General features: G+C 35.4%; 2 protein-coding genes across 2 annotated transcripts; one reads left to right on the plus strand and one right to left on the minus strand.

Moving 5' to 3' along the window:
- The first annotated feature begins 5,672 nt into the window (after positions 1 to 5,672).
- HCEF1 (high cyclic electron flow 1) lies at positions 5,673 to 8,274 on the plus strand. Its single transcript, XM_020379388.3, has 4 exons — positions 5,673 to 6,207; positions 6,639 to 6,863; positions 7,503 to 8,009; positions 8,111 to 8,274. Exons 1-4 carry the CDS (start codon positions 5,782 to 5,784, stop codon positions 8,180 to 8,182), a joined length of 1,230 nt encoding a protein of 409 aa, XP_020234977.1. The 5' UTR covers positions 5,673 to 5,781; the 3' UTR covers positions 8,183 to 8,274.
- A 431-nt stretch (positions 8,275 to 8,705) lies between these two features.
- Positions 8,706 to 12,110, minus strand: LOC109814871 (uncharacterized). Its single transcript, XM_020379389.3, has 7 exons — positions 11,776 to 12,110; positions 11,261 to 11,507; positions 10,417 to 10,620; positions 9,674 to 10,328; positions 9,496 to 9,584; positions 9,365 to 9,424; positions 8,706 to 9,258 (listed from the first exon to the last, which is right to left on the minus strand). The coding sequence occupies exons 1-7, from the start codon at positions 11,950 to 11,952 to the stop codon at positions 9,215 to 9,217; spliced, it is 1,476 nt and encodes a 491-aa protein (XP_020234978.2). The 5' UTR covers positions 11,953 to 12,110; the 3' UTR covers positions 8,706 to 9,214.
- Positions 12,111 to 12,900: the final 790 nt, after the last annotated feature.

Below are 12,900 nucleotides of genomic sequence, written 5' to 3' on the forward strand. Positions count from 1 at the left end.
AGACACTAATCATTAACTTGAAAAATAGCAGAGGAATCTGCAAGTAACAAGGGAGCAATAAAGGATGGAGGGGACTCAAAAATGAGAATTTCCTCCAATAAAGGCTCACTACACTTAGATAATGAATCCGCGACTAAGTTACCTCTCTGACAATATAAGAACATGAAAAACTAGGAAGCTGAGTAGACAAATCTCTTATTTCCCAAACAAAATGACTGCAAGATGGGTCCTTGAACAACCTTCATTGAGTAGCTTCACTACTTCGTACGAATCAGATTCAACCAAAATATCTAGACCCGTGTTCCTATTCAATATTATATGAGTACCATACAATATCGATCTAAGTTCAGCTTCAATAATAGAGCAACGCCCCAGTCGTCCAGAGAAAGCAACAACAAAGTCACCACTAGAGTTTCTGACAACTCCACCACAAAAGGCCTCACCATCTCGTGTCACTGCCCCGTCACAGTTCATCTTCAGGATTCCAGTCAGAGGGCAAGCCCAACGAGGGTTCTGATGCAAGCCTCCTGCGTCTAGACCCTGGTAAGGGTACTGAAGAAAGTAGGGGCTATACAGGCTTGTATTTCCGCTACCAATTGATCAGACGTGATGACTAAACCTTGAAAAATTACTCTATTGCGCCGATGCCACAAGGAGTCTAGTGTGATTCCAAACCTGAAGTTCCAGTTTGGGTTATGGTTCTTGAGTCTTGACAAATTCTGTAATAACCAAACCTTTTAGATTTCCCCTAGGCACCTGCATCATGGTTGCTCCTCTACAGCTTTTGTTCCACACCTCTTGACCAAAAGGACAATCTCTTAGGACAAGCGTTTGTGAGTAGGCTCTCCCAAGCTACTCTCCAAAGGAACATGCAAATTCCCTCAGGCCCCTGCCATTTCCATAATTTTCTGAAAAGCGAAGACTTGGCCGGTAACACTCGTTGAGTAGCCACTTCATAGGCTGATTTGATTGTAAATGTGCCATCTGTGGTCGGGGTCCAAGTAAGTTTGTCACTGGCGGCATCTTTAGTAGGAGGAGGTTTGCTTTGGATTGCTACCAATAAGTCCACTGGGATCCATTCTTGACTATTGGATAGATCCCACGTTCCTTGCATGTTAGTGTAATCTCGCACAGGTTTAAAAAGCTCAACAGGAGGTATGGGCATTAAGGCTAGTTGAATCAGGGGAGGGGAATTTGGAATCCACTTGTCCAACCAGAATTTAATCGTGCGACCATTACCAAGTTGCCAACAAACGTTAGAAATAACTAGATTCCATGCATTATTAATACCATGCCAAAGATTAGACATATTTGGTTTCTTTGCAACCTTTGGAATAGTTTCATTTGAGCACTTGTATTTAGCTTTGAGAACCCTTACCCAGAGTTTATGGGGTTCAGTAATCATGCTCTAGCAATTCTTCATCATGAATGAGGTGTTGACATCGCGCATCCGTCTCAAACCAAGTCCATCATAGTCCTTTGGATAGCAAAGAGTCTGCCAACCCACAGCATGATACTTCCTTTGATTTTGATTAGAACCCTAAAGAAAATTACGGCAAGTTCTATCAATCTCCTCACACAACAAATGAGGAAGTTGGACTGTTTGCATTGTGAAGGAAGAGAGTGCTGCAAGCACAGACTTATTTAAAGTAAGCCTTCCCGCGAAGGAAAGGTTCTTAGCCTTCCAACCACTAAGTCTATGGTGTAATTTATCTATAATGCCCTGGTAGGAGGACCTATTGACTCGAGAGTGATGAGCCGGAATTCCTAGGTACTTCCCCAAGTCTTCTATTTGTTGGAAGCCCAAGGCTGCACAAATACTCGACCTGGTAGAGAAACTCACATTCTTTGAGAAGAAAACACGAGTCTTATCAAAACTGACTTTTTGACCTAAGCTCGCACAAAAGGAATTCAAGCAATCGTGTATTACCTCTACCTACTCCAAGGAAGCCTCCGCAAAGAATATTAAATCATCAGCAAAGGCTAGATGTGAAAGAGCAGGTCCATCATTTGAGAGTTGGATTGGCTTCCATAAGTTTTTAGCTACCTTGACATTGATAAGTTGCAGTAAACGTTCCATACACATTACAAATAAGTAAGGGGATAAAGGATCGCCCTGCCGGATCCCACGAGAAGGATTAAATTCCTCCAGAGCTTCCCCGTTCCATAGAAGACGAAGCTTGGATGTAGAAATACAGGCAAACCAAATCAATAAACTTTTGTGGTAATTCCATGTCGATGAGAGTATCCTTCACAAAACTCCACTTTAATCTATCATAAGCCTTCTCAAGATCAATTTTTATAGCCATCCATCCCTTCCTACCAGATTTAAGGCACATGGAATGAATGACTTCTTGAAATATAATGACATTCTCCTTGCTATTTTGATGCGGAATAAAGCTGCACTAGTTAGGGTGCACTAGCCTCTCCATAACCGGTCTAAGAGGTTGAGAAAGAATTTTTGTGATGATCTTATAGGATACATTACATAAACCTATCGGTCTCATATGCTTTAGGTGTGTGACATTTTCAGTTTTTGGAATTAACGCAATCAGCGTTGAATTGATGTCAAGGAGGGATTTTCTTCAATATCATGTATAAGTTTGCAAACAGCTAGGCCAACCGTTTCTCATTGTGATTGGAAAAAAATCGCTTGGAGGCCATCAGGTCCAGGGGCTTTGAGACCCTTCATCTGTTTGACTGTATGGGATATTTCGACATCACAAATTGGTCTTCCTATCTCTACTAGCTCTTCATACTCAAGATGGGGAAAAACATTAGAGAGGACGAAATCAACTGAATCCCGAGTGTCCGAAAATAAGGTTTTATAGAAATTAGTAACCATATTTTCTAGAGCATTCGGTTGAGAAATCCAATTGTTGTTATCATCCATCAACTTATCTATCTTGCTCTTCCTACGGCAGACGATCGTTGTTCCATGAAAGTAGCGCGTATTTCTGTCCCCAAGTTTTAACCATTTGAATCGTGATTTCTAGTACCAGAGTATATCTTCCCTTCTTAGGATTTGGTCTAGCTCAGACCATAGTTTCACTTGTAGCCGTTCCAGAAAAGTGTTAGGTCCTCTTAGAAGGTCTCGCGCAATTCCATTCAGTCGACGAAGTAAGCGCCGTTTGTTGAAAAAGATATTGCCAAACGTCTTTTTATTCCATTTCAACAAGGCTTTGTAGTGTGATCAATTCGGCTATTCCAATCATGACATGCTCATATCTTCTAATATTGAACGACTCAACATTAAAAGAAACGTGCATTACTTGGTAGGAAAGAAAAAATAAACTCCTAGCTAATATTTCACACAATCTTCAATAAAGAAAGAAAGTACAACTCTAGCTAGTTCACTTCAACCCCACATCATAGGTTCGTATTATCTCTGTGTATTTAAACTAAAATGTAAAAACACAAATATGAATGAAAACCCATACATGTTCCAAAATGAAAATACAACGGGGAAACTTTTTTTTAAAGTAGTTTGAGCATTATGTAGGGAAAAAAAATGGATGGATCTAAAGAGAGAAGAGTTAAATTTGCCATGTGACGAAAGGGAAGAACCCTATTTTGACGGGAAAAAAATGGATAGGACGCGACCCAAAAAGGAAGAGAACCCTATTTTTCTCATCATGTTTTGTAGTTGCAAGGCAAAACAAAAGGGAAGAAAAATAAAGGAAAAGTTAGGGAGAATCATAGAGATGTTTAGTTCTATATAGTCAATTTGGTTTGGTATTTGATTCATCACAGGATGGGAACTAAATTTAAGGCTGGGATATTTGGAATATTAGAATATTGAGTTGGGAATAAACGTTTTGCAAGAAAAGCATATATGTTCAACAAATTTTGCTTCCGGAGACTAAATCATGGTAGTGTTAAAATTTTACCATATTCGAAAACAAGTTTTAACATATTTTAAACTTTAATTTCTAAAATGTCTTATACACATTACACAAACTAGTTTTCGAAAAATTAACCTATTGACAAAAATAGGTTCCAGAGAGGGTTTTTAGGGAGAAAAAAAATGCTAAAAATAAGAGGTACATTTAGCAGTTAAAGGGATATTCATCAAAAAAAATAAAAGCAATTAAAGGGATGTACTTAGTTATTATGAGAAAGCGAACATGCTAGCTGAAAAACCACAAGGCCCAATACACGACCACTTGATTAGCCCAACATCTCATCCCCACTCGAGAACCATACTTGCATTATACAAGGGTCGATCCAAGCACAAAACACTATAGAATATGACTCACAAATTCAATACGAAGATATTCCTCACACACTCATCAGTAAGAAGCATCATCGTGCCTTAAAAGAAACCATATAATGTAAAAGCATAAAAGACATAAGGTACAATAACATAAAAGACATAAGGTCTTTGCAAGTGATTACACCAGAGTTTAACTCGTAAAAATCCTTTCGAAATTCAAGATTCCTCACCAAATATTCTCCCTTCAAGGCTCAAGCTAATGCATTAACATCCATTTGCACAAATAATATAAATTAAAATGCAATTTGTTTAATATATAAAATATATATGTTAACATAATTAATATATTACTTTTCATATATAATATATATTACTTAAAATAAATAATATCAACATGCAAATGGACATGTTCGCACACACATTTTATGTTTTTTATACAAGTCCTATTTTGATAAAAAAAAATTAAGAAATTTCACTAAAATAATATATTTTAATGATTTTTAATTACATAATAATTCATTATTAGATTATATATTTTACGCTAAATTGCATTTTTGGTCTTTTTATTTTTGTTAATCTATAATTTTAGTCATTCTATATCAAAACATAGATATTTTGCTTCCCTATTTTTAAAAATAGGAAATTTTGATGTACTGTCAATTTGATATTCATTAATAGTTAAATTTTGATTTTTTAATGATTTATCACCACTTAAGTAACGTAATATGTAGAGATAAAAATTAAAAATATCATGCAAAAAATCTTAGTTTGTATATATTTTAACGATTGATTGATATTTATTTTATTAATAAATTTTAATTTTTTATCACATTAGTTAAATAGGAATAAAGTTAAAACATAATGATTAATAAATGTTAATTTGATAAAAAAAAATCAAAATTTTATATTTTTAAAATTAAAAGGTTAAATATCTCTATTTTAAAATAAAAGAATTGAAATATCAAACCTACAAAAATAGAGTAATCAAAAATGTTGTTTAACCTATATTTTTATTAAATTCAGAAAAATGAAATATATCCATTCTCATTTAAACCTTCCTCATAAAAAATAACATTAGAGGCCTTTCACAAACAAGGATTACGTGATACGTTATACATATGCATGCAATTTTACTTTTTAAAATGGTAGCATCATATTCGTCTAGTGTCATGGACACCGTGTTAATATCTCAAATAATAAAAATAAAATATCAGCTTCAATAAATGATATTTTGAAACATTTGAATAAGTGATTTCTAAAAAAATATTTGATCAAAACCCCTCCCTACCTTAGCCGCAAATTCCACCACATTTGGATTCGTTCAAAATACACGAGCAACAAAATACAAGAATCCCTCGTGGCACTGCAATTGGAATCAGCAAGTAATCACAATCACAAAAAGGAAAACTATGTGAAGAAGATAAGTGGGGCCAGTAGTATCACAAATCATTCCCTGCCTCACAATCTCTTGCGTTCAGTGCCTTAGAACACAATCCATGTAACCACCACTAGCTCTCACACACTGCACAAATCAACAACCAGAAAGTAAAACTTTTGCAGCAACCATGGTTGCAATGGCAGCAGCAACAGCATCATCCCAGTTGATTTTCTCGAAACCATGTTCTCCCTCACGTCTCTGCCCCTTCCAACTATGTGTCTTTGACACCAAATCGGTGATAACAAGTTCAAGTGGCAGGAGAAAGCATGTGAGTGGGTCTGGAGTTAGGTGCATGGCTGTGGGGGAAGCAACCACAGAGACAAAGAAAAGAAGTGGGTATGAGCTTCAAACACTAACTAACTGGTTGCTGAAGCAAGAACAAGTTGGGGTGATTGATGCAGAGCTCACTATTGTGCTGTCTAGCATTTCCATGGCTTGCAAACAGATTGCTTCTTTGGTGCAAAGAGCTAACATTTCGAACCTCACTGGTGTTCAAGGAGCTGTCAATGTTCAAGGGGAAGACCAGAAAAAGCTTGACGTTGTTTCAAATGAGGTCAGTGTAACAGTGTTACAAGACTCCTTTTTTTAGATTCTTTTTTATAATCATGTTATTTGTACTAAGAATTCACTGACTTTGTTGATGACTAATCTTGGTTGGAATTTGAATGATCACTTTTAGTGGAATTTCCTCATCCAACTACATTTTTTCCATTCACAATACCTTAATTCAAGACTCTACTTAATGAAACCAATCCAGTACCACAACTGGAACTAACACTTTTGATTTTTTTTTTTTAGAATTATATGTAGTTTGATCAATTAAGTGAGCAATTTTGGTTAAAATTGAGAACACATATATGATGTATCCTTGAGGAGTAGACTACAAGGGATTGTAAACTTGTAATTGTTTGTCAATATTTGTTAACAAATTTATATGCTCTTAAATATGAAGGGTTAATTAAGAATTGTTTTTGCATTTATCAGGTTTTCTCTAACTGCTTGAGGTCAAGTGGGAGGACAGGGATAATAGCATCAGAGGAGGAAGATGTGCCGGTGGCAGTAGAAGAGAGTTATTCTGGCAACTACATTGTAGTGTTTGACCCACTTGATGGGTCATCCAATATTGATGCTGCAGTGTCAACTGGGTCCATTTTTGGGATTTACAGCCCCAATGATGAGTGTCTTGCTGACATCGGTGATGACCCCACAGTAAGTCTTCCATAGTTTTCTAGTTACTTTATCTAAAAGACAGTCTTCCATGGTTTATTCCAATTCAGTTAATTAAAGCATTGATAATGGCTCAAATAAAATGTAACCTATAGAGCCTGGAGAATCTAGTTGCAAAGGTAAGGACAATTAGGTTTGGAGATAATGAGACGGATACTCTGTTTTGGTTTTCACGTTATTGATTATCTTGTTATAAAAATGTAGATAGAAAGTCGTGTTGCAAAGGTAAAGACAATCAAGTGGAATATATCTTATTTTAGATAGAAGTGGATAGTTGTGTTTCTAACTTTCATTGAATCACAATAAGATGCTAAGAAATGTAATCAGAAGTTATTTAAAAAAGCTACATAAGATTGGCTCAACTAGTATGATCAAACATTACATGTCAGCGTAAAGATCTCTGATTAAATTCTTACTACTAGTGGTCCATAGCTCTCATTGATACTTTTAAAATATTTACCTTGAACTTGGAATGAGCTACCTCCCTTCCCCTATACTTAATCATAAAAAGTTAAAAGAGTTACAATAAAATAAAATTAAAATTAAAAAATAAAAAGCAATTGCATAAACGGATTGTTTGTGAAATTCAGCTCATAATGCATTGCATATGCTAATTTGCAGCTTGACACAACAGAACAAAGGTGTGTTGTGAACGTGTGCCAACCCGGAAGCAACCTTCTTGCAGCTGGTTACTGCATGTACTCCAGCTCAGTAATCTTTGTTCTCACACTTGGAAAAGGAGTGTTCGTATTTACATTGGATCCAATGTATGGCGAATTCGTTTTGACTCAGGAAAACCTCCAGATACCTAAAGCAGGCAAAATTTATGCTTTCAATGAAGGGAATTATCAGTTGTGGGATGACAAGCTAAAGAAATATATTGATGATCTCAAGGACCCAGGTCCTAGTAACAAGCCTTATTCTGCAAGGTACATTGGTAGCTTAGTAGGAGACTTCCACAGGACTTTGCTATATGGTGGCATTTATGGGTACCCTAGGGACAAGAAAAGCAAGAATGGGAAACTCAGGCTCTTATATGAATGTGCTCCTATGAGTTTCATTGTAGAACAGGCTGGTGGAAAAGGTTCAGATGGCCATCAGAGAATACTCGACATTCAACCAGTGGAGGTAAGCATAGATCGATTTTGTATGCCTCTAAATGCTATTAAGGTTCATGATGAATGTCTTAATGATTAGTCTTGTTCATTCTTTTACCTTTTTATGGACAGATTCATCAGCGCGTGCCACTGTACATTGGGAGTGTAGAAGAGGTAGAGAAGGTGGAAAAGTACTTGGCTTAAATGATATTTTAATGAAAACAAGGTTGACTTGTGTATGAAGATTATGCCCAATCAAAACTTCTAAAGCAATACAATCATGTGGTTTTAAGGAAGCATTCTTTTTATTTTCCCCCTTTGTCTTTCTTTGGTGAAAAGTAAAATGTCAAGTAAATGATTTTGAAAAAGAATTTTGTATAATTTTGGACATGTTTTATATTGGATATAATTGTCCATTCTGATCATTCGTAGCAAGGCAAGCAATCGTGTCAGTGAATTTCAAACCTCTCCGCTTTCTTGTATGAAACAAAATCGTGTGAAATGTTTCAACATAGATAAAGTATGCATCTAGGTGTTGACTAAAGAAACTGTTGCTTGCAATGAGAACTTCAGAGGACTTGAGTATATGTAACACGATCAAACACTGGGAACTTAGCTTATCAGTTATTACTAAGTAGATGAAACTTAAAATTCACGCACCAATGTATTACCACAACTATATTAAAACAAGTACCGACTGATCAAGGTAGAGAAGTGTAGAACAAACTTGATGTAAATGATTTATATTAAACAGGAACAATGATTAAATATATCATATACCAATTACTATCTTGTTTTTCAGCAACTGTTAACAAATACAAAAATTACAAGTTATGAAGTAATATAATTATGGTATCAATTTAAGATTGCATCCCAGCATGTCTAGTCTTCCCCTAACCTTTTACATGAAAGTTTAACAGTGTAACAACATTGAACCAGAAATTGCTTGAATGACTTAGACTTCAAGGCTGTTAACCATAATTGTCATATAAACACAACCCAGCTAAGATTAATCCTTGAAATAAATCAAAACAAGGGAGGAAGCTATCTACATTCTACGATCACTTTTTAAGCTTTGACCAAATAGGCTAGCTTGCAAGGTACAAATGAATCGAGGGTTATCATCCTAAATGAAGTGCAACGGCGGGGAACAATTCTTTGGAACAATAGATATAAAATTCTCCTGCTGTGAGCTCCCATTAATAAGTCAGGATGAGTCATTCTTCAAATTGTCACTTATGTACAGTTTTCTTCATCCACTGACAGCTGGCGGTTTTTCTCTGTAGGCATATTATATAACTTGTAAACACTTGATCACTAAAGATAATATATACGAATGAAAAACTTCTAAAAAAAGAGTACAGAACATTTGAAAGATAAATTTACCAGGGCTTATAACTGTTATGCTTTTTGTTACAGATTTCATTGCAGTCAAACAATCAGGGCCTACAAAAATGAAATTCTCAGTAAAATATGATTTGGCTTACAAAACTAAGATACAAAACTAGGTTCATTACCTAGTATTTTCATATCTTTCTCACATAGAACTTCGGTCACAGTTGATAATTCAGGCGTAGCATTATTGCCATTGTATTCATGAGGTGACCTGTTAAATAATGGAAAAAATTATCAGATATACTATAAGAGTTCGATTAATAACAAAGTAGGACTTGCAGCAGTAAACAGAAACAATACCCTGATGCGTTGTCAATTGAAGGACTTGATGTTGGATGGCAAGAAAATTCCATGCCTTCACAAGAAAAATCTAGATCATTCAACATTTCTGTGAATGAGAAGTCCATCCCTAAGGCATCAAAGTTAGGAAAATCAATGCCAAATATGTCCAATTCCTTTTCAGACTCGGATGTAGAAATCTCATTGGCCAATGAATTCTCCAAGCTCTCAGGCATGTCAGAGGCATCAAAGTTCAACCTGCTTCTAACATGATCCCTCTTATTTACCTTTTCTGAATTTGTCTTAACAGGAGATATACAACGACTCATCTCTATGTAAGCCATCTGTTTTGCAGGGCTGACCATAACTCTCTTGGTTGAAATTACAGTGCAACGGCTGGGTGTAACTGCACATTTACCGGTTGCAACTGAAGAAATCTCAGAAGGGGATACATGTGTATCACTGTGAGAAGATTTTGTTCTAGGTGGTGTCTTTGGAACCGGTGAATTACTTGGAACAGATGGTGTAGACTGGTTGAATAAGCATTTAGCAACATTGGATCCCTGAACTTGTGATTGCCTGGGTATGCAGTTCTCTGATGAAGACTGAATGGCTGAAGGCTGAGCTACAATTATATTATTGACAATGTTATCAGATTGTTGAGGAGCATTTTGACCTGACATAGACATGAAGCAAAATGAATGTGATGATCATGAGATTGACATATATTTATATCAGATGCACAAGTTATGAGATAACCATACCTTGGACAGGGATTTTCCTACTGGATGATCTACCACGAGATTTTTTAGCAGCGGGAGGAGCATCCGCAGTTTTAGTATCCTTTCTCTTTCTGTCAGATACATTCACTGTTGGTACTGTCGAGATGTTTCCACCCTCGGCATTTGAATTGCTAGATTGAGGCACTGATGGTGTGATCAATTTGTTTTGTACAGAAGTAGGATTCCCTAATATATAAAAAAATCAGTGAAGATCATAATCAAGCAAGATCAGTATGACTGACACAGACAAAAAGCTAAAATTGTTCTTGCTTGAGCAAATGGAAAATATGAAAGTAGAAAATAAACGACCGGTATAACACATTTTCAATCAAAAGAGAAAATAAAGCACAATTTATTTTACATCTCATAAGAGCAAATTAATTTTTGTTCCAAATTTTCAATTGCCTGATTTTCCACCGACTCAACCAAGCACACCTTAGGGGACAAATTACACTTCAATTGCAACTTAATGCAAAAAGGTTTTAATCAATTACGTCCAGCCCTAGAACTTGAGGCAGTTGATAATCAGTAAACATGGGAAAATTGAAAACGTTGTGCAACGTAACCAAGTCAATCAGAGCTCTTCAGTCTCCTATATTATGGATATTATACCTATAATTCTCCATCACTCTTCAGAACAAAAATTGAACGCTCTTAGGACACAAATATTATTCGTTGTTTATAACATAATTTGAGCATTGATTAAACAGTAAACATGGGAATTTCTGCATCAGAGAAACTATAAATTTTTCCAAGAATAATCATCAACTAGGGTACCTGCACATAAATTAAGAAAAACCAACTAAGGTTGGGGCAAAGGTTGTACCTGGATGAGATTTGTAACTAAAAGTTGGTTGAGGAACTGCTACAACCGCTGATTTTGCAGCAGGTAAAGGGAGGTTTCCACTGGCATTGTAAGCAGTCATCACATTATGCATGCCTTGCAACAGCATCTGAACCCGGTTCTTCTCTTGTTCCATAAGGACCCGATCTTGATCCAACATCACCTTCTGCTCCTTCAAGCAGATATACTCATCCAGCATCTCACCCAAAGTCAACAAACTCTTCGGTGCCTAAAACCCCCCAATTTTTCCATTAAATCCCGCATGCACAAATCGAAGGAAAACAAAAGGACCGAAAAATTAAGATTAAAAAACGAACACCCAGATGGCCAAATCTTCGTAACATCGGAGAAAAACAAAAGGGTCGGAAAAATATCCAAAACGAGAGCCTAAAGATGCCAACTTTAAGATTAAAAACGACGACCCAGATGGCGAAATCTGCTTAAAAAGGGATATAAAAAAAAGGGTTGGAGGAGGATAGAGAAACATGCAAGGGTACCTCGTGAATGGGTGAATTGGCGATGAGGGAAGAGGCTTCGTTTCTGAAGGTGGAGCGAGTGGAGGAGAAGTTGTTGTCGCAGAGGTATCTGTCGACGATGAATGCGATCTGAGTGGGAGTGACTTTGCCTTTGCCGAACACCTCTGGCTTTCTGGCTTTGGATTGTTTCCCCGCCATTGTTGTTGTTACAGTCGGATGAGAGAGAGAGAATGGAAGTGGCGCTGCGTTAAAAGGGTATGGCAAGGAACGCGGGAGAATTTTTGAAGGTGTGCCTGAATCTCGACTTTTGGCGGTAATAGGCAAAACGTCTCCCACTCTCCAAACCTTGGAATCTTGGATACGCTCAGGTTATTAATATATAGATAATACATGAGTTTTCTACACGCAAATTAAAATAAAGTTAAAAAAAAAATGGAACTGAAATTATAAATAAAATAATTTTAAAAAAAATAAGATCGAAAAAAATAACAATGATATGTAACTCTTCTTTAAATAACTTACAAAACAACAAATAGAGGAAATTTTGATTTTTTTTCGTTTTATGTTCTCTTATGATTATTTATTTAACTATTCTTTTTGTACGGTTGAAAAGTTTAATGGAACATCTACTATTATTATCTTTAGCATACAAACTAAGATTTAACTTCTATTTGGTTGAAGATTAGTCCAAAAATACGTTATTTGATTACAATAGAAAAATTTTCTTCTTGTGTTTAATTTCAATAGAAAATGTCATTTTTATCTAGTACCTACAATTATGAATGACAATTGAGTGGGTGGCATCGTAGTATCTTTTCGTCACCTACTTCATTTAATATAAATATTTATTCAATAGGTATGGATGAGATTTTTATGTATTTGTGGACATTTATGAATATTTGAAGAAATATAAAATTTTAAATAAAAAAGTAAGAAATAAAATAAAAAAATTAAATAATTTTAAAACCTATATTTATATTAAAAAATTGTATTATATATTTATAAAATAAATAATTATGATATATATTTAATGTAAAAAAAAATAACTAAACTACTTTACATATAATTAACAGTATTTTTAATACTTTTAAAATACAGATACTCACTAGTACAAATATTATACTATTCATCCTTATCTTATTATTA

This window comes from Cajanus cajan, chromosome 4 (genome assembly GCF_000230855.2).
Source record: "Cajanus cajan strain Asha chromosome 4, NIPB_CcT2T_4, whole genome shotgun sequence".
Lineage (NCBI taxonomy): Eukaryota > Viridiplantae > Streptophyta > Magnoliopsida > Fabales > Fabaceae > Cajanus > Cajanus cajan.